This window comes from Pelodiscus sinensis, chromosome 2 (genome assembly GCF_052426305.1).
Source record: "Pelodiscus sinensis isolate ZL-2025 chromosome 2, ASM5242630v1, whole genome shotgun sequence".
Taxonomy (NCBI): domain Eukaryota; kingdom Metazoa; phylum Chordata; order Testudines; family Trionychidae; genus Pelodiscus; species Pelodiscus sinensis.
The window spans coordinates 221,639,260-221,664,382 of NC_143053.1; the positions used below are offsets into that span (position 1 = coordinate 221,639,260).

The window sequence follows — 25,123 nt, forward strand, 5'->3', positions numbered from 1 at the left end:
ATGGTGGAGCGGTGTGACGGAGGCCAGGTAGCTCGGGGGGACTCCTCATCTACCCGTGCCAGTCCCCCAGTGCCCGGTGCAGCGTCAGAAGCAGCTGTGACACAGTGAACCCCATCAGTCTGGACTAGCTCCCCCTATGCGAAAGGCCCCCGCCCCGGACCAGTGAGACGTGCGTGGGTAGCAGAAACTGTGAGACGCCCAAACGGACGGACTAGAATGTCAATAACTGCTACCGGGAGCAGATTTTGAGAGCAGCGGTTTCTGACTCTGCAACGGCCCAGCCTCGTGACCCCCTCCCCAATCCCTCGTGCCAATCGCGTCAGCAGTCACGGGGCCCCTGCCGTTGCCCCTAACAGCGGGGCCAGAGGGCGCGTGGAAGCGAGGGGCCGGGGACCAGTGCAGCGTGAGGGACGGCGCAGGGACTCGCCGCCAGGGAGGCGGGGAACGAGCTCCTCTCTCTCCCGCCGCCTTAAAGGGACAGGGCTCCCTCGTGGGGCCGGGCCACTTGCCAGCAGGTGTCTTATCCCAGGTCCCACCTGCTCCAGCCGAGGGCGGGGTCAGTCACCGACTGTCAAGGGTCATAGCTGCCCTCAGAGGGCCTGAGGGGCCTCTTGTGCTGGCTGATCCACCACCCCTCCAACAGCTCATCCTAGGGCGACAGGAGCAGCGAAAGCAGCGGGATTAACGTGCAGCGGGAGGGCAGAGCCCCTCCTCGCCCTTTGAAGCCGTGCTGGGGGGGAGTCTTCGTGTCAGGCACCGGAAAGGGCAACCCTTGCTATTCCCAGCATGCTTTGCGAGCACGGCGAGGCGGCTCCTGAGCGGTGCCCTGATGGGGAGGAGGAGGAGCTGAGGCCGCCGCCGAGGGCTCCCTGCCCCCTTCCATCGCTTTCACACACCAGACCCCACGGCCGAGAGGCTGCGGCTGCTCCCCGCCCCTTCCCAGCGCGCGGACCCGAGATGCCGCTCTTCGCCACCAACCCCTTTGACCAGGATGTGGGTAAGTGGCACAGGCACAAACGGCGGCCCCGGCCCGGCCCCTGTTGCTGGGCACCCGGCGCTCTCCCTGCCGGGCTCGTGGCCCCCCACAGCCCTGCTCCTTCCCTTCCCCACGTTCTGGATTGTCCCCCGCTCCTCGCCGCCAACTTGCTTTGCTTGCCCACCGCGCGCGAGCCCGACAGCCTGTTCACGTCTTTGTGTCTGGGGGAGGGGCCGAGACACCGGGGAGCAAGGGGCAGGCAGGAGGGTGGGCTGTGCCTACGGTGCCACTGCGCTCTCAGGGGCTGGGCTCTGTCACGAGGAACAGAGAGGAGCGCACAAAAGCGATGGAAATGCTCACTGGAGAGACCGCGAGGAGCTGGTCTCTGCCTGAAGTGACTCAAATAGCTGGCTTGGTTGGTTGTTATGGATGGCATCAGTGCATATGCTACTGTACAGAGGCATCAAGGCCTTTGGCTTGACAGATAAAACACTTGTCATGGTCTGCGTCGGATGGAACCACAAAAAGAACTCGGTGTTTGTGAAAGCCTTATTGAAACAAAGTAAAATTCTCAGCTGGGATACCCATCTAGAAAGAAAAGCCCAGTCATCTATCTCCCCAGGGAGAGTGTAAGTGTTGTTTTACAGTTAATCACTGAAGAGAAACTTTCCTCTTTCCTGATAATTGAGACGTGTTAGGTCTGAATTGATCTGTTTTCCTCTTTTCCACTCTTCACTTATACTAAACGGAAGGGAGAGGAAATAGATGCCTTTTACTTGCCTTGAATTATTTGTAAAGTGTCTTTATTCTGCCAAAATGTGAAACTACATATAAATGATCTGAAGTTATTTTAACCTGCTCTTTTAGTTATTGTATGCTTATTTCCTGAGTAAAATTATTTTTTTATTTACCACTCTGACAGTCTGCTTTTAAAATCTTTCTCCTTCGACACATCCTAATTGTGAATGATGCGTTTAGCCGCTTTTGTCATTGTTCTCTCATTTCTGACACTAAGGGTTTATCTACATTGCTGCTTCAGTGCAGTGTAACTGTCTCATTCAGGGACCTGAACCTTCCCCTCCCACTAGCATAGGAAGTTACATTTCTGTTAAGTGTCAGTATAAAAAGATTCCCATCACTGTTACCTACTTCCCTTATGGAGGTGGTACTGTGACCACACTGTTGTGTTAAAGCACTGCTGCAGCTGCACTTTAAACTTAAAAGTGTAGATAAAGCCTTGCACAGGTTTGTGCAAGAAAGCCAATAGCAGGACAGGAATACTTCCTTTGGCATTTTGCATGCCGACAACATAATTATCTGCTGTTGGACTTCTGTCATTCAGGTGTTTGCTGGGAAGCACTTTTTTTTTTTTTTTTTTTAAGTCATCTGTGATCAGCAAGGGATGGAGCTTACCGTATATACTCGAGTATAAGTCGACCCGAATATAAGCCGAGGCACCTAATTTTACCACAAAAAACTGGGGAAAAGTATTGACTCGAGTATAAGCCTAGGGTAGGAAATGAGGCAGCTACTGGTAAATGTAAAAAATGAAGATAGATACCAATAAAATTAAATGAATATTTATTTCAAAGAAAAACAATAACCCAGCTCTGTAAGTGGAAAAGGGGGTCAACAAAAACAATATGGTATCAAAAATACCGTAACTTTAAAAGTACAACAACCTTAGCTCAATCAGCAACCAAGCTAACACACAAGAGCTAAAATCCTTCAAAACTGGAGTTCTCCTCCTCATCATCTGTATGTCCAAACAGAGCTTCAGCTGGTGTGAGGTTATCAGCATAGACATTGTCATCATCACTGACAAACTATTATGGAGTAGTTTTTTAAGAAAGCATATTGGAATGTATTTAACTCACTTAGAAGCAGTCCCAGCTCTACGAACATCAAAATGCAGTATGTAGAAAAAGTTGAAAGAAAAATATAGTAAATCTGCCCTCTTCCACAACAAGTAAAAATAGCACCGAATGTAGCATCATTGCCAATCTACAGCAGCTATTCAAGTACATGAAAGTTTAAGTAAAATACTTCCAACTTAATCTTAGAAATGTTTTATACCCTTTTAATATATCATTTTTAAAAAGTTCCTATAAAGCTACATGTGGCATTTCATTTCTTTTCACAAGTTTTAGGAACTGAACTGAGCACTTTTAATATGCTCTGGATTATAAATTCTCTTTAAAAGTTTATTGTGAAATACTGGCAAAACCAATTGTCATTCAACTGGTATATAAACGAGACCCAAGAGTATAATGAATTTCTATCTACAACATTTAGTCAAATCCACCAGGGAAGGGCAGTAATTTGTTTTAAAGTAGAACCCTTTAATTGTTCCTACGTACCTTCCAATATTCAGTTGTATTAAATACATTTCTTCAGACAATTGTCCTAGTATTCAGTCTTTCTTGTGTTTAGTGCACTAACAATCTGGCGTAAGTTACTGTACTAATATGAAACTATTCAGCAGTTTGACAGATTAAATATTTTTAATAAAACAGTACAGGCAGTCCCCGGGTTACGTACAAGATAGGGACTGTAGGTTTGTTCTTAAGTTGAATCTGTATGTAAGTCGGAACTGGCGTCCAGATTCAGCCGCTGCTGAAACTGACCGCCAGTTCTGACTTACATACAGAATCAACTTAAGAACCCCAGGCGTCCCCAAGTCAGCTGCTGCTGAAACTGATCAGCAGCTGATTCCAGGAAGCCCGGGGCAGAGCAACTCTGCCTGGGGCTTCCTGTAGTCAGCGCTGGTCAGTTTCAGCAGAAGCTGACTTGGGGACGCCTGGGGCAGAGCAGCTGGGGTGCTGCTGGGTTGCTCCAGTAGCGCCGCTCCTGGGTGCTACTGGACCAACCTAGCAGCACCCCATCTGCTCTGCCCCAGGCGTCCTGATTCAGCCGCTGCTGAAACTGACCAGCAGCGGCTGAATCAGGACCTGGGGCAGAGCAGCTGGGGTGCTGCCGGGTTGGTCCAGTAGTGCCCAGAGCGGGCGCTGCAGGACCAATCGGCAGCGCCCCAGCTGCTCTGCCCCAGAGTCCAAAACAAAAACCTGGTCTGCTGGGGGGGGGGGGAGCACACTAGCTGCGCCGCGCCCCCCCCTCCCAGCAGACCAGGGACACGGGGAGCAGAGCCTCTGAGGCTTTGCTCTGGCAAAGCCTCAGAGGGAGGGACCCCGCCGCGGCCGCGGCTTCAGTCCGGGAGCCTGTGGTCTGCTGGGGACCGTCCCCAGCAGACCACAGGCTCCCGGACTGAAGCCGCAGCCCGGGGGGGGGTCCCGCGCCTCTGAGGCTTTGCCAGAGCAAAGCCTCAGAGGCGCGGGGAACCGCCGTTGCTGCCGCTTCAATCTGGGTGCCTGTGGTCTGCTGGGGACCGTCCCCAGCAGACCACAGGCTCCCGGACTGAAGCCGCAGCCGCGGGGGGTCCCGCGCCTCTGAGGCTTTGCTCTGGCAAAGCCTCAGAAGCGCGGGAACCCGCCCGGTGCCCCTGGTCTGCTGGAGACGGTCTCCAGCAGACCAGGGGCACCGGAGCAGCTTACTAACGGGGCTTTCTCGCCCCGACTTCCGGGGCTAGACCCGGCCAGCGGCAGAGACGCGCTGAGCCCGCCCGAGACGCTGTTCTCGAGACACTGACTCGAGTATAAGCCGAGGGGGGCATTATTCAGCACAAAAACTGTGCTGAAAAACTCGGCTTATACTCGGGTATATACGGTACATCTTTTTAACAAGAATATCTCATAGCATCCTCATTATTTACCTGCTTGCTCTGTTGATGTAGAGCAGGGGTTATGAAACTTTGTTGCCCTGCAGTCCTCTTCTGACAACAAATGTTACTACTCTATCTAAGGAAGAGGGCCAGAAGCCGCACCCCGTTAGAGCCCTAATATCCCAGACTGGTGAGGATGGGGGAGCAAAGCCTGAATGCCTTGGGATGGGGCTGTTGGGTTTGGGCTATGGCTCTGGCCCCAGAACCCAGCAAGTTTAAATCCATCCCTGGCGACTCCTTTGAAACATGTTCATGACCCACTTTGAAGTTCTGATTCACAGTTTAAGAATCGCAGGTGTAGATTACGTGTTTGTGGCATGCTCTGTTCCCTGAGCCCATCATATACCCCAAACCAAATTCCTGCACTGCCACATTCCCAGCCCCCGCCATAAGATTGACACAGTTAACCCCGCTGTGGCTCTGCAGTTTCCCCCCTTACCGACTAATTAAGTAGTCGATAGAAATTCCATTGATTACTCGATTATCTGATTTAACAGTCCCTGGCATGCACAAGGTATAGTTTTATGGACTCCGAAGTTAGAGAATGCTAGAGTTTTAACTTTACTTTACTTTACTTTCTGAGAGCAGCTTTTCTTAAACATTTAGTGGTGTATAAGAGTAGGTTATTAAATTGGACCTCTCTGTTGCATATTTGTATGGTTTCACTTAATGACCAGGTCTTTGTTATATTTATATAGAAGTTTTCAGTATGCCATACTTTTGTGTGTTTACTAGCTTAAGTTGTTAGAAGGGATGGTAAAATACATGTAATTAAACATCTTTCTCTCTCATCTTTTATCACTTGTACTTTGCTCCATCCTCAGGCTTCCTTTTTTTTTTTTTTTTTGAAGGAAAGTCTTTTTCTTGTCGTTTCACCATAACTTATTTAGCGCACTCCAACATATTTGTGACCATAGAATCCCCAAATGTATTCTATTCCCCTGTATTCTTCCTTCTCATCTTTGTGTTGGGGCTCTGGCTCTGTGGGAGGCCACTTTTCCTCATTCCATCTCTATGTCATCTAGTGTGGGGAATTAGTAGGTGGCAGTTATCAATGACTCCAGCTTGTATTCAGCAAACAGAGGTAATGGACCTTTTAGTCTGAGTAGGGTAGTAAGTCTATATGGCTCCAACTTGAGTTCAGGACAAACAACAAGGGCATCCTAGTTCTGGTAAAGTGCCAACAAACAGGCTTCTTGACCCAGAGGGAAAGAGACTATGACCTCAGGGTTTGGGATTGCTGGGGGGGATGCAGGCCCACCTGCTGCATGGTGTCCCCGCCCAGAGCTCTAACAGCAGCAGGAATACCCCAGCCACTAGTTCAGTAGAGATTCCATTCACAACTCAATCACTGGGTTGGTGACAGTAACACAGCTAGACTGTGGTTGGCTACCCTGGGCCTCTTTCAGACTTCCCCTCAGATTGTACTGGGGTTATTGAGTCCTCCCAAACATTCAGATAGATGGCTGCAGTAGCCATGTGGCTAGGTCAGGGTATAGCTCTGGCCAGTCCTCCACTCTTCAGGGGCCTGGAGCAGCCTCACAACTGGGGAGGAGGCATCTGGCTCCTCCAATGGCTGCCCCCCAACGGAGCTCTTGCCCACACTTGGCTTTTTTTTTTTTTTTTTTTGTATATCCTATTCTACCCACTGATTTCCAGTGAGAAGGGTGAGCATGGCGTAGCTTTACCCACCATGGCTCAATGATCAGAGGGGTAGCCGTGTTAGTCTGAATCTGCAAAAGCGACGAGGAGTCCTGTGGCACCTTATAGACTAACTAAAGTGTAGGAGCATAAGCTTTCGTAGGCCCACCCTATACCAAAAACCTACCGACTGCTATACTTACCTGCATGCCTCCAGTTTCCATCCCGGACACACCACACGATCCATTGTTTACAGCCAAGCACTGAGATACAACCGCATATGCTCCAACCCCTCAGACAGAGACCTACACCTACAAGATCTTCAACAAGCATTCTGTAAACTGCGATACCCACACAAGGAAGTGAGGAGACAGATCGACAGAGCCAGACGTGTACCCAGAAGCCTCCTGCTATGGGACAAGCCCAAGAAAGAAACCAACAGAACACCACTGGCCATCACCTACAGTCCCCAGCTAAAACCTCTCCCACGCATCATTAGTGATCTACAACCCATCCTGGACAATGATCCCTCGCTTTCACAGGCCTTGGGAGGTAGGCCGGTCCTTTCCCACAGACAACCCGCCAACCTGAAGCATATTCTCACCAGCAACTACACACTGCACCATAATAACTCGAACTCAGGAACCAATCCTTGCAACAAACCTCGGTGCCAACTCTGCCCACATATATACACCAGCAACACCATCACAGGACCTAACCAGATAAGCCATACTGTCACTGGTACGTTCTCCTGCACATCTACCAATGTAATATATGCCATCATGTGCCAACAATGCCCCACTGCTATATACATCGGCCAAACTGGACAGTCCCTATGTAAAAGAATCAATGGACACAAATCTGATATTAGGAATGGCAACATACAAAAACCTGTAGGGGAACACTTCAATCTTCCTGGACACACAATTGTAGATCTAAAAGTAGCCATCCTGCAGCAAAAAAACTTCAGGACCAAACTTCAAAGAGAAACTGCTGCACTACATTTCTATCACTATTCTGCTGAGCTACAGTTCATCTTCAAGTTTGACACAATCAACTCTGGATTAAACAAAGACTGTGAATGGCTCGCTAACTACAAAAGCAGCGTCTGCTCTCTTGGAATTCACACCTCCAGATCAGCTGCTAGAAGTGGGCCTCATCCTCCTTGATTGGATCCACCTCATCATCTCCAGCCTGATCATGGCCTGCATATTTATACCTGCCTCTGGAAATTTACACTACATGCATCTGACGAAGTGGGTCTTTGCCCACGAAAGCTTATGCTCCTACACTTTAGTTAGTCTATAAGTGCCACAGGACTCCTCGTTGCCATGGCTCAATGAGGTATCCTTCCCCCTCTGACTCCATGGGAGTTCACTCTGCCCCCCTTCATTTCTCTGTAGCCAACTCCCTAATGTCCATTTAAGTTGGCATAGAATACTACGACTGGAAGGGACCTCGAGAGGTCATTGAGTCCAGTCCCCTGCCCTCATGGCAGAACCAACTATTTTAGGCGTGATTAACTATTTTCTGGAATTTTCTGAAGAGCATGTCTTCTGGGAAATATTAAATTTATCTTTTCATCCTCACCACAGCCAACTGGGAAATATGTGCCAATTATATTTAGCCAGCCACAAGCAAAAGCCAGCTGGCTCATCATTAGCCTGTTATTTATTCTGTTTACCATCATCATTCTTTCATTATTCTGTTTCTTGGGTGGGATACCTCTCAGTAAACTGTTTATCTTTCTCCAGTGTCTTTGCTCTTCTCGGCTTTCCAGTTTGTGTCTTGGATGCATGCTTTCTGTATTTTCCTCCTCTTCGGTGTCTCTGTCAGGTCCTTACTAAGGGCAGTGTGCAAGCATTCTGATCTTACTTTTCTAGCCTAGCTTCTTTAACTGCCTGCATCCAAAATGGTACTGCAGTGCTTGTCTACTTTCCACAATATTTGGATGAGCACTGTGTATTTTTTCTAGAATACTTATTCATTTGAAGACTCAGTGTCAGTTTATGTAAAATTTTTATGGATGGCTTCAAGCCTGATGAACCCTCTCTTACTTTTTCAACCAGCCTTGGGACTGGCTATAGTGGAGTTGGCGTAGGAAAGTGTGGTATGCTTCAACATCTGGAGGGACAATCTATACAGGACTGTCCTCTTATTATACACCTGTTATACTGGTTTTTTGTTGTTGTTTTTTATGATATTAACATCTGTTAACTCTGGACTGAATTCATTTCGCATTGGCAACCAAAGTAGAACTTCTAAGCATTATATATCTGTGCTGATTTTTGAGCCAATAATCTAGAGTTGAATGAATTCTCCACATGTGGTATCACATTTTAGTCATAGTCATGTGTTTGCTGATACAGGCAGTGCTCCTTAGGAGCAAGGGTGTTGTGGTGTTGTGGGTTTTTTTCCCTCACTAAAATTCAGAATGGTTTTAGCAATCTTATGTACACCAAGAAATGCTCGATTAAGGATTCTGCTGGGGCCAGAGTAGGCACTGGGAGGTCTGGGTGTGGGGGTGGGTGCTTGCCTGCCTCCATACTCCTGGGGGCACACATGGCTTCGTGCTCCCTGCTGCTCCCAGGGATCACTGCATTTGTCTCCTCCACCCGCTGTGGAAGCAGTGGGGAAAAGCCTCGGGGAAGTGACTCTGGGCTGCCATTCCGCCATCTGTGGGAGAGGGGGAGCAACAGTGCACAGAGCTATTTCTTCCTCCATACCACGGATATTCATGGATTAGGGACAGCCTGAGTATGGAAGTTGAAATGTATTCTTACTTTGTAGTTTGCAGTTTCAGAGGGAAAAGTGAAAGTTAGCTAATAAAACCTGATCCCTGTCATAGTTGTCAACACATTAGGATTTTCACTCACTGAGAAGTAAATAACCCATTGTCATGATGAAATCTGCTCTTTTATTTAAATGACATGGAGATGGGTAGAGTGGAAATAATCAAGTTTTGCCACATACACAAAAGAAAAGCAATTGTTTTGTGAAGAGATGTTTATTGAAGATTGAGTACTAAAAACAATGGCAAGTAAGAGGCATCTACTCATGTTCATTTTTTATTAGGCATGTTTACTTCTAATTTCTCTCCCTCTTTGTCTACATGTGAACATAAGAACTGCCATACTGGGTCAGACCAATGGTCCACCTAGCCCAGTATCTTGTGTGCTGACAGTGGCCAATACCAGATGCCCCAGAGGGAGGGAACAGAACGGGTAATCCTCACATGATCCCTCCCTTGTCACTCATTTCCAGACAAACAGAGGCTAGGGACACCGTTCCTACCCATCCTGGCTAATAACCATCGATGGACCTAACCTCTATGAATCTATCTAGCTCTTTCTTGAACCCTGTTAAAGTTCTAGCCTTCACTACATCATCTGGCAAGGAGTTCCACAGGTTGACTGTATGCTGAGTGTAGAAAAACTTCCTTTTGTTTGTTTTAAACCTGCTGCCTAGTTATTTCATTTGGTGACCCCTAGTTCTTATTTTGTGGGACTAAGTAAATAACTTTTCCTTATTCACTTTTTCCACACCAGTCATAATTTTATAGACCTCTGTCATATCCTTCCTCCCCCTTAATTTTCTCTCTTCTAAATTGGGAAGTCCAAGTCTTTTTACTCTCTCTTCATATGGGACCCATTCCAAACCCCTCATAGTTTTTGTTGCCCTCTTCTGAATCTTTTCCAATGCCAATATATAGTTTTTAGATGAGGCCACCATTTCTGTACACAGTACTCAAAATGTGGGCATACCATGGCTTTATATAGAGGCAATAAGATATTTTCTGTCTAATTCTCTACTCCTTTTGAAATTGTTCCCAACATTCTATTTTTTTTTCCCACTGCTGCTGCACACTGAGGGGATGTTTTCAGAGAACTGTCCAAAATGACTCCAAGATCTTGCTCTTGAGTTGTTGTCCCCACCAAATTAGTCCCCACCTTATTGTGTGTACAGTAAAACCTGTGTTATCTGGGACGCCTGGGGATTAGGATATGCCAGTAACCTAAAAATTCTGGATATCTGACGGGGGGGGGGGGGGGGGGACCTGGGGCCATGCGGGGGACCGGATGTGGCCTGCTGGGAGACTGAGCCGCAGGAGGGGAGGATGAAGCCTGGTGGGCAGGGGTGTAAGCTGGTGGGAGGTGGAGATGGCGTGGGTACCCTGCCGGGGGAGGGGGAGAAGGACCTATGGGGGGCTGGCCCCGCCAGGGGTGCCAGGAGCCGCGGGGGGAGCTAAGATGCTTGCTGCTTACTTTTGGCTGCCGTTCACTCCTCCCTCAGTTACGTACTGCACGTTCGTCTGAGGAGCGACCCAGCACTTAAAGGGCCAGTTTCCTTGTTTGTTTTGTTTGGTTTTGTTTTTGTTTTGCTTTTCCTGGCATCAGAAATTTGCCAGTTTCTACAGTTTTCTGGATGCTTAAATTCCAGATAGTGCAGATTTTACTGTATATAGTTGGGATTATTTTTTCCAATGTGCATTACTTTACATTTATCAGCATGAAATTTCATTTGCCATTTTGAAACCCAATCACTTAGTTTGGTGAGATCTTTTTGAAGCTCTTCACAGTAGAGATGTATGTAATATTATAGCTGATTAACCGATAAGCAAAAGCTTATAGGTTAATGCTATAGACTACACGCATTCTCCTCCACCCCTTGCCAGTAAATTTTTTAGCAGGCTGGCCAGCAGCCCAGCTCAATCTTGGCTTGCACTGGGTCTGGGACCTAACCCTGCTGCAGCTCTGAATTTAATGTATGTTAGGATCTGGGAGGGGAGGCAGTCTGGCTTGTGCCGGGTCTGGGAGCTCAGACCCACCCTCTGGACAGGAGCTGCTGGCATCCGACGCTGCTGCCTGTGTATCAGAGTGGCAGGCAGCCGGTCCATGAGGGAAGCCAGTTTAAAAGCTGGCTCCCCTCGTGGACCAGCTGCTGCTTGGCACCCCATGCTGCTGTCTCTGATACAGAAGCAGCAGCGTGGGGTGGCAAGGGGCTCCCTGGGAGAGGGGCATTAGCTGCCAGCCCCACCCCCGGGGACTATAGACTAGTTGACTAACTGATAAGAATTCATGAGGTTAATCGACTATTCAATTAACCGATATTTAACATCCCTACTTCACAGTCTGCTTTGGTCTTAACTATCTTGAGCAGTTTGGTATCATCTGCAAAATTTGCCACTTCACTGTTTACCCCTTTCTTTAGATGATTTATAAATAAGTTGAGAAGTATTGGTCCCAGGACAGACCCGTGGGGGATACACCTAGTTACCTCTCTCCACTCTGAAAATTTACTATTTATTCCTACTCTTTGTTTTCTGTCTTTTAACCAGTTATCAATCTATGAAAGGACCTTCTTTCTTATCCCATGATAACTTACTTTACTTAGGAGTCTTTGGTGAGGGACCTCGTCAAAGGCTTTCTAGAAATCTAAGTATACTATATCGATTGGATCCCCCTTGTCCACATGTTTGTTTACCCCCTCAAAGAACTCTAGCGGTTTAGTGAGGCATGATTTCCCTTTACAAAATCCATGTTGACTTTCCTCCAACAAATTATGTTCATTTGTGTGTCTGAAAATTTTATTCTTTACTGTAGTTTCAACTAATTTGTCCGGTACTGATGTTAGACTTACCAATCTGCAATTGCCAAGATGACCTCTAGAGCCATTTTTAAATATTGTTGTCATGTTAGCTATCTTCCAGTCGTTAGGTACAGAAGCCAATTTAAAGGATAGGTTACAAATCAATTGTTAGTTCCACAATTTCACATTGAGTTATTTCAGAACTCTTGGGTGAATGCCATCTGGTCCAGTGACTTGTTACTTTTAAGTTTATCAGTTTGTTCCAAAATCTCCTCTAAATGATACCTTAATCTGGGACAATTCTTCAGACTTGTCACCTAAAAAGAATGGGGAGATACCTAAACCTGAGCCAATGTCCTCAGCTGTGAAGACTGAAGTAAAGAATTAATTTAGCTTCTCCGAAATGACTTGATCATCTTTGAGTGCTCTGTTAGCATTTCTGTCGTCCAAGGGCCCCACTGGTTGCTTAGTAGGCTTCCTGCTTCTGATGTGCTTAAAAAACATTTTGCTATTACTTTTTGAGTTTTTGGCTAGCTGTTCTTCAAACTCCTTTTCGGCTTTTCTTATGATATTTTAACCTTTTTTTTAATATTTTTATTTTTGAAAAATTTTTAATTTGACAAAGTTTATGCTCCTTTCTATTTTCCTCACTAGGATTTGACTTCCACTTTTTAAAAGATGTCTTTTTATCTGTGTCTGCTTCTTTTAATTGGTTGTTAAGCCACGGTGGCCCTTTTTATGGTTCTCTTACTTTGTTTTTTAATTTGGGTTATACATTAAAGTTGGGCCTTATGGTGTCTTTGAAAAGTTTCCATGCAGCTTACAGATATTTTACTTTTATCACTGTACCTTTTAATTTCTGGTTAACTATCTTCCTAATTTTTGTGTAGTTCCCCTCTCTGAAATTAAATGCTACAATGTTGGGCTGCTCAGGTGTTTTTCCCACGACAGGGATGTTAAATTTTATTACATTATGGTCACTATTTCGAAGCAGTCCAGTTATATTTACCTCTTTAACCAGATCCTGCACTCCACTTAGTACTAAATCAGGAATAGCCTCTCCCCTTGTGGGTTCCAGAACCAGCTGCTCCAAGAAGCTGTCATTTAAGGTATCAGGAAATTTTATCTCTGCATCCTGTCCTGAGGTGACCTGTACCCAGTCAATATGGGGATAGTTGAAATCTCTGATCTTCCTTAGCATTTCATAGTCACTATCACTGTCCTGATCAGGTAGTTGAGAATATATCCCTACTACTGTAGACTTATTAGTGGAGCATTGAATTACTATCCATAGAGAGTCTATGGAATATTTTGTCTCATTTAAGATTTTTACTTCATTTGATTCTACATTTTTCTAGTGCCACTCCCCCACCGGTATGACCTGCTCTGACCTTCCAGTATATTTTGTACCCTGGTATGACTGTGTCTCATTGATTGTCCTCATTCCACCAAGTTTCCGTGTTTCCTATTATATCAATATCTGCCTTTAAAACTAGGCACTCTAGTTCACCCATTTTACTATTCAGACTTCTAACATTTGCGCATAAACACTTCAATAATTTGTCACTATTTATTTGTCTGTCATTTCCTTATGTGTTACAATCAAATGAAAAACAGAGTCTGTCTCATCTGATCCAACCCATACTTCCCTCCTCTTCTCCTGACTAGAACATCGAACATCTCTATTAATAGACCCTCCCCTAAGAGATGTCTTTGTCCGCACCAGCTGGCTTTCCCCCAGCCCTTAACATTAGAAAGGTTGTAGAGCTGTTTTTAAACTGTCAGCAGTCTGGTTCCATTTTGGGTTAGGTGGAACCCATTCTTCACTGCTTGGCTGTGTACCTCTGGCTGCCAGGTTGCGGCGGCTCTGAGGGCTGGAGCTGGAGTACACCGTTCTCACCAGGTCTGTTGGGAGAGGTGTGTCCTGTCCCACCTCTCAGGCAACCAGCTCCAGTCAGTGGCTGGTTGGGTGCAGGGGACTCTGGGGTCAGTGTCTGGTGCTGCAGGGTAGTGGAGGGATGGAGGCTCTAAGGGTTAGGGTGGCACGGGGAAGGGGTTGGATACAGGCCTCTTGGGGTCAATGGCTGGTGCTGGGAGATAGTAGAGAAGTGGAGGTTCTAGGGGTTAGGGCTGCCATTGTGGGCTGTGCTTTTGGTGGACCAGCAATGTTTTATTTGAATATTTGCATATTCATCATTTGCATAATAAATATGCAAATAAAATCTTTCTGGTCCACCTAACGTTGGCGAATGGATCTGCTGGTCCCCAGTATCAAAAAGGTTGGGAACCACTGGTCTACCTCACACCCCCAGCATGCTTCTTAGGGTCTTCTGCTATGGTATTTAAGCACTGTATAACAATTAAACTGTGCCTCTATTCTTCACCCACTCTCCCCAAGTTGGCTACGCTCTGTGCTCTGCTGCTTGGCCATCGTTTGGATTTCCAGTTTGTATGCTGATGTGTTCTGTGACTGTGGAAACATGAACAACAGTTCATGTCATAGTGGTCGCGTGGCAAGTGGATTGCATGGTTATGGGTATCTAGATAGGATAGTAGTAGTTTGGAAAAGAGCAACATAACTTAATTTGAATTAGGGATTTTACAGTGTGTTTATTTTGGTAAATATGTAACCGGTGAAATTTTCAGTGGTTACATATTCACATTTGGGAGGGAAGTGGCTTCATGGGAGCCAGTATACGCAGGAAGCCAGTTTAAAAGGCAGCTCCCTACGGGCACTGGATCCCACCTCTCTCCTTCCTTCACCCCCCTGCTGCTGCCTCTGATACAGAGATTACAGCGCGGGGGGAGGGAGGAGGAAGAGGCAGGTGGGAATGAGTGCTCATGGGTTATCCAGGCTCATTGGTTAACTGTTTACACTGTCATGTCCCTAATTTGAATAAATGGTATAAGTGTGTGAGCGGAAGAAGAAAAATATAAAATCAAATAGACACTCAGTATCATTAAACAGTTTTGTTGCCATATTTCATATTTAGCTACTGCACTCTGTAACTGCATTAACTACATTTTATAATTACTGTAATACAATTGTTATTGGTTTTGCGTTTTTGTGTCATGTTTGTACAGATCCACTCACTGACACATCACTGCTAGTATGTTTTTCTGTCTCATAAATGCTCTCAGTCAATTTATTCATTCCAGAATATACTATGCATATATAAGGACTGTCTTTTAATACTCTGGTATGGACTTACTTTTCCAAACTAAAATTATAGGTCCCAGCCTCTGGTAATTACAAAGAGATTCTCTAGATTATCAGAAATCTGTCTCCCATGACGTTTGGTCAACTTTGTACTCTGTGTGTTAGAAGTATTTGAGCAGATGTTTATTTGCACTATGTATAAAAGATTAAATGCCTTTATGCTCATGTTGAGCTTGGAGACATCTGGTAATTATTAAATCATACTTTTTAGGGAAGTGTTTTGGTGCTACACATTTGAGTGGTTTTGGTTTTTACATGTTTGGGATTTATTTTTTGTATATGTTGTCCCTTGGAATGTTTGAAAACATTTGTCCAGCGTATAGGACATTGGTGTCTCGATTTCACTCAGGATGTAATTATATGCATAAGATCGGGGTGGGCAAATTACAGGCCATGGGCTGGATTCAGCCTCCAAAGCATTTGGATCCGGCCTACCATAGGCCAGAGGGATCCTTTAGCAAGCTCCTTGACTGCTGTGGTCCCACATGCCATTCAAAGCGGACGGCTGCTGAGGTCACAGTGCATGTCTTTGTGTGGCGCAGACCCTCTGTGCACTGCCCTGCCCCCAGCACAGTCCTCACAGCTCCCATCACCTGGAAACCAGCCAGTGGGAGCTATAGGATCAGTGTTTGTGGGTATGTGCAGCACGTGGAGATCTGCTTCTCCCCTCCTCCCATGGGACACACCATGTAGAGATGCATGCTGGCCCTAGCAATTGGTCACTTTGAGATGCATGTGGGGTCGTGGCAGCCGGGGGGGCCGTGGCAGCCGGGGAGCCCACCTGAGGGTGTTGCTGAGCCTGTTTATCCGTATGTTTGGAGAAGCTGATGGTGAGGGGGAAAAATAGGCTTGAATTCTCTATCTCTTTTGTTTTTCTGTATTGTATGGTTTGCTTAGTTTTAATATTAAGGATTATGGAGTATATAATCCGAGTATAAAGGTACATATGTGTATATGTTATAGTGCTTTTCAGAAAGATAAATAATACTCTACAAATACTCTGAAGAGTTGGTAGTTCAATGACAAAAATAACTGTATGGATTTTCTTCTTTAAGCTTGAAGGGTGTCAAGTAACCATTTTGGAAAAATGACTTTAAAGAGATGAGGGAGGATGTTTTGGCCTGAGTTAATTAGGAGACTTCTAAAGAAGCAATGAAGTTGGAGATGGGAGAAGTCAAAAGGACAGGAAGGAGAGAAGCTTGGGAAGACCCTAGGATGTATGAAGAGTTAACCAGAGCAGTTGTTCAGTGTGTTGAAACTAGGGAGAATCTGAAGGTCTTATACAGAAGAAGAGCTAAAGATTCAACAAAGGAGGAAATGATGGTGTGGGGCAGCAGGGAGCAGAGTGATACACAGACTCCATAATTTCTTGTTTTGTGTAAGAGATAATGGTGCACCTATTTGTCATGTTTGTTGCAATTTCAATATAGTGGTAATGTGCATATCTCCAAATTGTACAGAGTGCATCTAATTACAGTTGAATTAAGTGATGGAGATATTTTTATAATCTTTATAGTCCTTACAATCCTTTGTATTAGTTCCAAATGTAAAAGAGAGATACTGGCAGACTAGCATTCATTTATATCAGTTACCTTGTGGCATGTAACACTGGCATACAAATAACTGTGCATTTGTGAGTTTGATTGGGCTTTGTATTAAGTTTATACAGTAATTCCTCATTTAACAAGGTAGATGCGTTTCAGAAAATGATCATGCTAAGCGAAAACGTGCTACCTAGGGTCAATTTTCCCACTGAAAATAATGGAAAAGGTGGGGGTTGCGTTTCAGGTGGTGGTGTCGAAGTTAGTTTTCTGTTGGTACTGAGTTGCCAACGTCAACATTAGACAATGTAGACTGAACAGGGCTGTCTTGTTCATCAGCTAATGTTTTAGGTTGAACACGAAAACATTTTTTGATAGAGAGCTGCTTTGCTGCTTTTTTTTCATTGTAAAGCTTCTGGTAGCAAGATATGGAGTTTTCTTAGATTTTCACTACTTTTGAGCTCTGTTAGCAATCAGGATCATTCTCATAAAAAATGTTTATTGCATCACTTATAAGCTTAAATGCTTCAGCCATAACTTACATTGATGATGTTTGAATAACTGGTTCAGCATGTTCAGGCTCATTTTCCTGCTGCTGCTCATCCAGCAGCTTCAACTCGTCAATAGACAACTCCTCCCCATGAGAATAGAGCAACTCTTGCACATCAGTAGCATCCACCTCCTCTAATCTTGCTTCATGGGCTAGGGCTACAATCTGCTTTTTAGCTTCAGCTATTTCAGTGTCAAACTCCCTGAACTCGTGAATACATGCAGGCCATATACGGCGCCAAACTGCGTTAAGGCAACTCGACGAAACTTCCTCCCAAGCCTCTGCTATAATATCTATAGCATCTTTAACATTAAATTTTCTCCAGAACTCCTTGATTGTAGGCTTATTCTCTCCATCTATCTCCATTATAAGCCTAGTAAATGTACGGAGCAAGTAATACGCCTTGAAAGCAGCTATTGCTCCTTGATCAAGAGGTTGAAATAATGCGGTTATATTGGGAGGTATAAATAACACTCGAATGTTTTCTGACAGATCAGTAAGGCAAAGGAGGATACCCTGGTGCATTATCTAGAAGAAGTAAAATTTTGAAAGCAAGATTTTCTTGCAAACAGTATTCTTTCAACTCTGTAGTTAGGCGATTGCAGAAGTAGTCTGTGAAGATGCTTGCAGTTACCCATGCTTTCGCACTAGATCTCCAAACAGGAAGATGATCCTTTGAATACCTAGCTATAGCTCTAAGGTTGGCTGAACAGTAAACTACTACCGGTTTGAGCTTGCAATTTCCCGTTGGCATTGGTGCACAGCATCACCGTCATACGAGCCTTTGCAGCCTTAAAACCAGGTGCATAAGCCTCAACACGAGAGATATATATGTGTGCTGGCATGCGCTTCCAGTAGAATCCTGTTTCGTCCAGGTTAAACACCTGTTTAGACAAATAGCCACCTTCCTTTATAATAGTTTCAAATATCACTGGGAATGATTCAGCAGCCTCAGTGTCAGCAGCAACAGCTTCTCCAGTTATTTTTATATTTTGTAAGTTTGAACGCTTTTTAAAGCGTTCGAACCAACCATGATTTGCATTAAATGGCTTGGCATCGGTTTCATTCAGTTCTCTTTTAACAGCATCATATGAAGCTTTGGCTTTTTCCTGAGTAACAGCCAAATTCACTGGCATCTTTTGTTGTGTTTGGTCTTCAATACACATAGACAATCGCCTCTCCATATTTTCCATTAGGTAAGATCGTGTATGAATAACCTTCTTCACACTTACTGATGTTGCATTTTTGCAACTTTCCTTAATTTTATCAGCTTGGGCATGGATTGTTTGCACACTAGACTCATGCATATTCAAAGCGTGGGAGATATTGTGTTACCTTTTTCAATTCGTTTAATCACTTCAAGTTTCTCTTCTAATGGAAACGATTTTCTATGCTTCTTGCTTGCAGAAGCAGATGTATCACCTTCCTTACACTTTTCTCTCCTAAGGGATATAGTAATACACAGCAAGTATCTAGCAACACAAGTCGCCGCAGTTTAACACAAGATAAACACGTGAGTGAGCGGAGGAGCTCTGTGACCGTGCGTACAATATTACTGCTGTTTTCACAACTTCTACCGCCGCACGAAGTAGTCCGTGGTTGACTTTTTTTTGTGTTATTTCGGGGACGGTTGTGTTGTTCAAAAAACGTTCCCCCCCGAAAAAAAAATTGTTCTATTATGAAAACATGTTAAGCGGGCATGAGTTAAACGAGTAATTACTGTAAAGGCTTTTTTTTCAACTGTACATTAGGTAGAAAAGGAAATGGTATTTTTTTTCTTTTGTTGGCGGAAATCTGCAGGGAATTTGTGAAATGAGTTTGACTCTGCATTTCTAAAAGGAATCCAGCCTTTTCTCTGAGAACATAGAAAAGATTGCTTTTCTTAAAAGTACATATAAAGGGAGATGGTCAATTTGAAATTTCAGGGATAAAAAAATTGATACAGGTTGGACCTCCCTGCTCTGGCACCCTCGGGACCTAACTGGTCCCAGAGAGGTATTTTTCAGGGGAGATCATTTCTGGGCCCCCCCTGCTGCTGACCCTCCTTGCCTTGTCGTCCCCACCCTGGCTTCCTGGCTCTCCCCCCCCCCCCCCCGAAATTCAGCTGGTCCGCTCATCATCTCCTTCCCCCCCCTCCCGTCCTGGCAGAGCACCAGGCTCTCTTCCCTCCCCCTGCCCCACAGTGTTCTAGGATTCTCTGATCCTTTAACATCCATGGTGCATCCAGATCATAGATGTTGCCAGACCCCAGAGTTCCAGTTTATGGAGGTGCAACCTGTACAAAACTTTTCCTTGTGTCTTCCTGCCAGTTTCTTGTGTTACGTTTCTCTCCCCTTTTGCTAAGATAAACAAGATAAAAAATAGAGAAATATTTTCTCTAATCTTTCAACTGTAGTAATCTTAGGCAAGGCTCCCTCTAAGGTGCATGGTAGCACAGCCCAGCAGCAGTTTGATGGGTCTCAGGACAGGGGGTGGAATGGAGAGGAGCACTTCTCCCTTAGCGACAGCAGCAGCTCCCCCGGCCAAGGACAAGAGTAGTGAGTCTCTCCCATCCGGTAGGGAGGGGACTGCACTGCTGCACAGCTTAGAGGAAACCTTGGTCTTAGGTGATGTTTTAGGTGATGTTTGTAACAGTACCAGATTTTGGGTTTTTTCCCCTCCCCTACAAGGCTGATTTTTAGGTGGCTGGTATAGTTTAATAGTCTTCCAGCATTTCTTAGTTCTGGAAATTTAGAAGATTTTGGAAATCAGTGTGACAGCCACAACTTAATATTTTTCATAATTTTGTTGACTGTGTAATTTATAAGTTTGTCAACAGTCTGTCCTACAAGACAAGTAAAATAAGTTTCTGTAATGCTGTCTGTGACAGTACAGACCTTGAGCCCCTTCTCCTTACTTGATCTGACGGGCAATAATGATCAGGTACCATGCAAGATTTTTCCATGTTCTCTTCCATTCCCATTTGATTCTTGTCTCGTGGAGAGTCTTGTGAAAAGTTGACTTCCACAGCAATATCTCACATTATGTTGTTTCTTCATAAAAATATTTTCTTTGACAACATAAAAGAGCCCAAGAAAGCTAAATTAAGAGGTGGTCAGGGACCTTCAGTTGTGCAGTATAGCTTTATTTGTCTGTTTGTTTGTTTTTTTTCCTCTACAAAACTTGTTACCCTAGTAGAGTGAGCAGTGGGACCAACAGACTTACTGGGCCCTTGGGCAAGTTTGACAGGGCTGGGGAAAGCTAGTCCACAGTGCTACCCAGGGCATGCCATGCTGGCCTCTATGCCTCCCAGCCAGCCCTGAGAGCCGCTTGGAGAACCCCGTGTGTCGCTCCAGTGGCAAATTAAAGGGCCCAGGGCTCCATCTGCCAAAACAGCCCTGGGCCCTTTTGAATCACCAGGGCTGGGGCAACTGATACCTGGCCCCTTCTCCTTTCCTTCCCTCCCTATTTAGTGGGCCTGAGAGTGAGACAGCTGTCCTGCTCAACTTGCATGCAGGAAAGAGGAAGTCACTTGCAGGATTTTAGGCCCTCAAAGATGGGTATTCTACATGACTTCTGGGAGATGGGTTTCACTGACGGGCTCTCGTCTCTGTAGCCATTAAATTGCTAGAATGAATTAACGAGTCTTTCCTGGAAAGATTTAGCTGCCAGGAGACATTTGCTTCCCTTCAGAAAATTATCTGAAAGCCTTCCTGTGGCATGGAATTATTTGTTGAGGCAATTATTAAGTTAAAAGCCCAGAAATAAAGTTGGATGAGGCAGGGCCAGAAATGAGGAGCCAAGAAAACACCACCTAGTCTACCCTTCTGTCCTTAGAATCATGGAAACTGTGCCTGCCCTGAGACAAAGCTAGGCATTTTTAGTGCTCCCCAGTGGTGATACAAACTCTCTCTGGATTTATGTGGATTCCTCAGTTCAGAATTAGAGTGAAAAAACTCAAGTTTCCTAGTTTCTAGTTTTAGGCCCATTGTGGCTGACAGGTTGAACACTAGCCTCATGTGGCTATTTGGAAGGTTGTATGGCTAGTTGGCTCACAAAATTATTTTCATTTTCAGAATAATGTGGCTAGTTCACTATAGCGAAATGGTTGTATGCCATGGTTTTAGAGCCTTTATTCATCTGCTGCCCATGTCTGAATGTGATCGGCTGTTGGGGGAGATATTGATTTTGTTTCATCTGCTTCTTGTTTTTTCTCAGCCTTTGTTATTCCTCTCTGATGCAAGGGATAAACCTGTAGTCTGACCTAATTAGAGAGAGTAAGAGGAAAGAGAAAGAAGGCTGAGCTGTTGGGCTCCTGCTTGGCTAGCATGGGAATAGTAAACTTCTGTGGCTGGAAAGAGGCCATTAAAGAAACTGGTCCAGGCAGAGCTGAGGCTAGAGAGCTAAAAGTTGGGGAGACTTATTACTTTTACCCATTCTTGAACCAATTGAGGCTCCACTGCAGTGTAATGGCAGTTTTAACCTACAGGTTTCGAACTGCTCAGAACTACATTTACAAACAGGCATGGTGCAAGTAGAAGACACAGCAGCATATTACTGAATATACTGTGGCTGAATTGCTGAGACAAAAGGATGTATTGATATGACAAGCCAGTATACCAATGTCCTGGGAAATAGTAGCTTTTGGAACTCGTTTGCAACCCCAAGAACTAAGGCTATGTCTAGATTACTTTTTATTTTCGAAAGAGGATATGAAAATTCCGTGGGAACTTGCATATCTTCTTCTGATCTCACTTTCGAAAGTGAAAGTAGTCCGGATCCAGTTTTTTCAGAAAGAAACCCCCTTTTTTGAAAAACTGCTTTTCCTTAAAAAAGGTTTATGTAGTTTTTTCAAAAAAGATTTTTCTCCTGAGGGGGAAAAATACCGCGTCTGGACTACTTTCATTTTCGAAAGATCTTCTTTCGAAAGTGAGATCGGAAGAAGATATGCAGATTCCCACAATTTGCATATCCTCTTTCGAAAAAAACCTGTAGTTTAGACGTGCCCTAAGAGTGCACAGTTTTATTGAAAGCTGATACATTTCTGTGCATGTATTGTTTGAAACGCAAACAGAGAAAGTGAAATGCTCATTTCTTTATTAATTCAGATATTTGGTGATCTAGTGCATGTTTGAATATTTTAATGTTTGATGAAACAGTAAAAAATGCATCTGTGTAAAATGCAAATTTATAAGAAATTCCTCAGTTAATTAAAGGCAGGGTGATATCAGACATTGGCATTTAATAGAAATCTTGCAGTGTTAAATCTTAGCAGTTCTATGTTAAACTTTCACATATCTATGTATGAACAACAAGTTTATTCTAGTCCATTTATTTATTTATTTTATTTTAATCAGAGAAAGCAACCAGTGAGATGAATACTGCAGAGGATTGGGGCCTCATCTTAGATATTTGTGATAAAGTTGGGCAGTCGCGCACAGGGTAAGTGTTAATAACTGTGAAGTTTTGCTTTTAAACTTATGAATCTTTCTTTTCTATCCTTGCAGGTCACTCTTAACTATATTAAGATGGTGGGGAGGTATGATGAACATTTTGAATGCTTGTCCTTAGTACCTTAATAAACTTAGGTTAGACTGAGCATACTTGTTAGAGGAAATAAAGGAGAGACTTTTTTTTTTTTGCACAATGTTTAAAAACCTTCCTTCAGAAATATGGGATCTTGATTTTAGTACTTAATTTAACTGCTGTATTCATAAATGCAAGTGTGTGAGAACAAGAGATTTGTTGTGTGCTTTAGACACTATCATTACAAATCTTGTTTGAAAGTATGTCATTGTAAGTATGTTTTGTATGTTTTTTACGTTGACAGAGAAGAGTTTGTTAAAGCATTGATAAATGGGTCATTCTGAATAGGGGAATTAATAATTAAATTATACCCCTCTTAGTGTAGGCTGTTGAATTTACTTTCATAATGCACAGTAGTGCTTTCCTGCTGAATTCCCTCTCAGGTAGGTTTTATTTATGGCTTTACTCTTGAGAAGAAAAATCAGATTATTTGAGATTCCAGAGTCACATAACTGATTGTTTTGGAGAAATCTCTTATAGAAATAGTAGTTAATGTGAAGGAGCTTGGAGTTGTGTGCAGTGGAAAATGGTATGTAGTGACATAAAAATGTTATTTTAGAAGTTGGGAAGGTATGGTTTGAATTTATCCTCTTAAGAGCCCACTTAGCTAACAATTCAGTTAGAACGGGGTAGGCAAAATATGGCCTTCGTGTCAGATCTGTCCCGCCAAGCTGCTGGATCCACAGCCCAGCGGGAGTCTCAGCAAGGCTCCCTGTTTGCAGCACCCTGCATGCTGCTCAGAAAAGTTGACTGCAGGGCCATGTGTGTATGTGAATGCTGCAAGCCTGGGGCGGGGAGAGGCTTTGCGTGCTGCCCCCTCTCCCAGCACAGTCTTGCAGCTCCATTGGCTGGTTTCTGGCCAATGAGAGCTGCTTATTTGAAGAACAGACAGTGCATGAAGTACCCCTTCCAACCTCCCCTTTGGCGCTCAGCCTTCAGAGAAGCACACGTGGCACTTGTAGCTGGCTACCCTGAGTAGCCTCTGGGAGCATGGAAGACAGGGAGCCTGGCTGTGGAACCTGCTGGACTGCTGGCTGGAAATCACCCAGGTAAGTGTCTCCCAGACAGATCCTGCCTCTGGCACCCCAGACTCTTCCTCTAACCCCCTTTTCCCTCACTCCTGCCCCCTACCCCGTGTAACCCAAACTCTTCCCTCCCCCCCGCACCCATACCCTCTCCCAGATCCTGCACCCCAATTCCCCTCCCTGAGTCACAATCCTCTCCTGCCATAGGCACAACACAAACCCTTGCATCCCAATCTCCTGCCCTAGGTCACAGCCCCCTCCGTCACCCAAAATCCCTCCCAGATCCCACAACCTTTCTTACACCCTAGTCCTAAACCTCATTCCATGAGGAATAACAGTTAATTCAAACTAAGGGGTTTATCTCGGAATCCCGCTTCTCTGCTGCTTATAGATGCGGGCAGTTACTTCTGGCTATTCAGTTTCCAAAATGGCGACCGGCCGGGATTATGCTAATCAAGTGCGGGATGTTTAAATCCCGAGCTTCATTAGCAACTTTGGTCGCCCTCATTAGCCTCCCTAGTTCGAACCAGGGGGCTAGTGTAGACATACCCTAAGAGACAAAGTATGAAGTCCTAGAAAGCATAAAACCTCCCCAGCAAGGAATTTATTCCAAGGTGCAGGCCAGCAACTCTGCTGTAATGAACAATTGTTTGAGTGGAGGTAATCTATGAAGGAACACTTTAGAATGGGTACAGCTCTGTAAGATAACAGTAATTTTTCCTATTAAATACTTTCTAGGCATTGTTCCTTTAAAAAATTGAAAATCTTGATTTTTGGAGTATCATCATGATTTCTGTGCCCTCCATGAAATCATGATTTACATAGGACCCCAATCATAATCAATTTCAGATAAATAGATTTTGTACCGAGGCTGGTGAACTGATGACAGTTTTTCAGTGCTGGCCAAACTTAATTGTCATCCCTCTGAATATTTGTCCTTTTATGTTGTTTTCTTGGGTGTACCTACATTTTAACTTTAATATTAAGAACAGCTGTTACTGAAAGGTACCTGTTTGTATTCTGAGTTGCATTGAAGTGTATCAAATTAATGACTGCATGGACAACATTTATTCCAAAGTGTGTGTTTGTATTGCAGTAACTGTGGGGAGAAAAATTTTGCTTTGTTTTTCTTACTCTGATAAATACTCAATCCATTTTGTGGAGACATGTACTGAGTAAAACAGCCATACCACGTAGCAGCCTTTTCTATAATTGGTAGTACTGCCTGTGAAAGAGAA

General features: G+C 44.5%; 1 protein-coding gene across 4 annotated transcripts in view; it reads left to right on the forward strand.

The window, feature by feature from the left end:
• The first annotated feature begins 281 nt into the window (after positions 1–281).
• The window catches only part of STAM (signal transducing adaptor molecule), an 80,579-nt gene continuing 55,737 nt past the window's right edge, over positions 282–25,123 (forward strand). Inside the window, exons 1-2 of one of the 4 annotated variants that reach the window (XM_075922467.2) lie at positions 282–997; positions 22,632–22,716. In XM_075922467.2, the coding sequence (XP_075778582.2) occupies positions 787–997; positions 22,632–22,716 (296 nt within the window). In that variant the 5' untranslated portion in view covers positions 282–786. Of the gene's footprint in view, positions 998–1,050; positions 1,606–15,797; positions 16,035–22,631; positions 22,717–25,123 lie in introns of those variants that run through there. The other 3 variants (XM_075922466.2, XM_075922468.2, XM_089776719.1) reach the window with 3 other exon arrangements.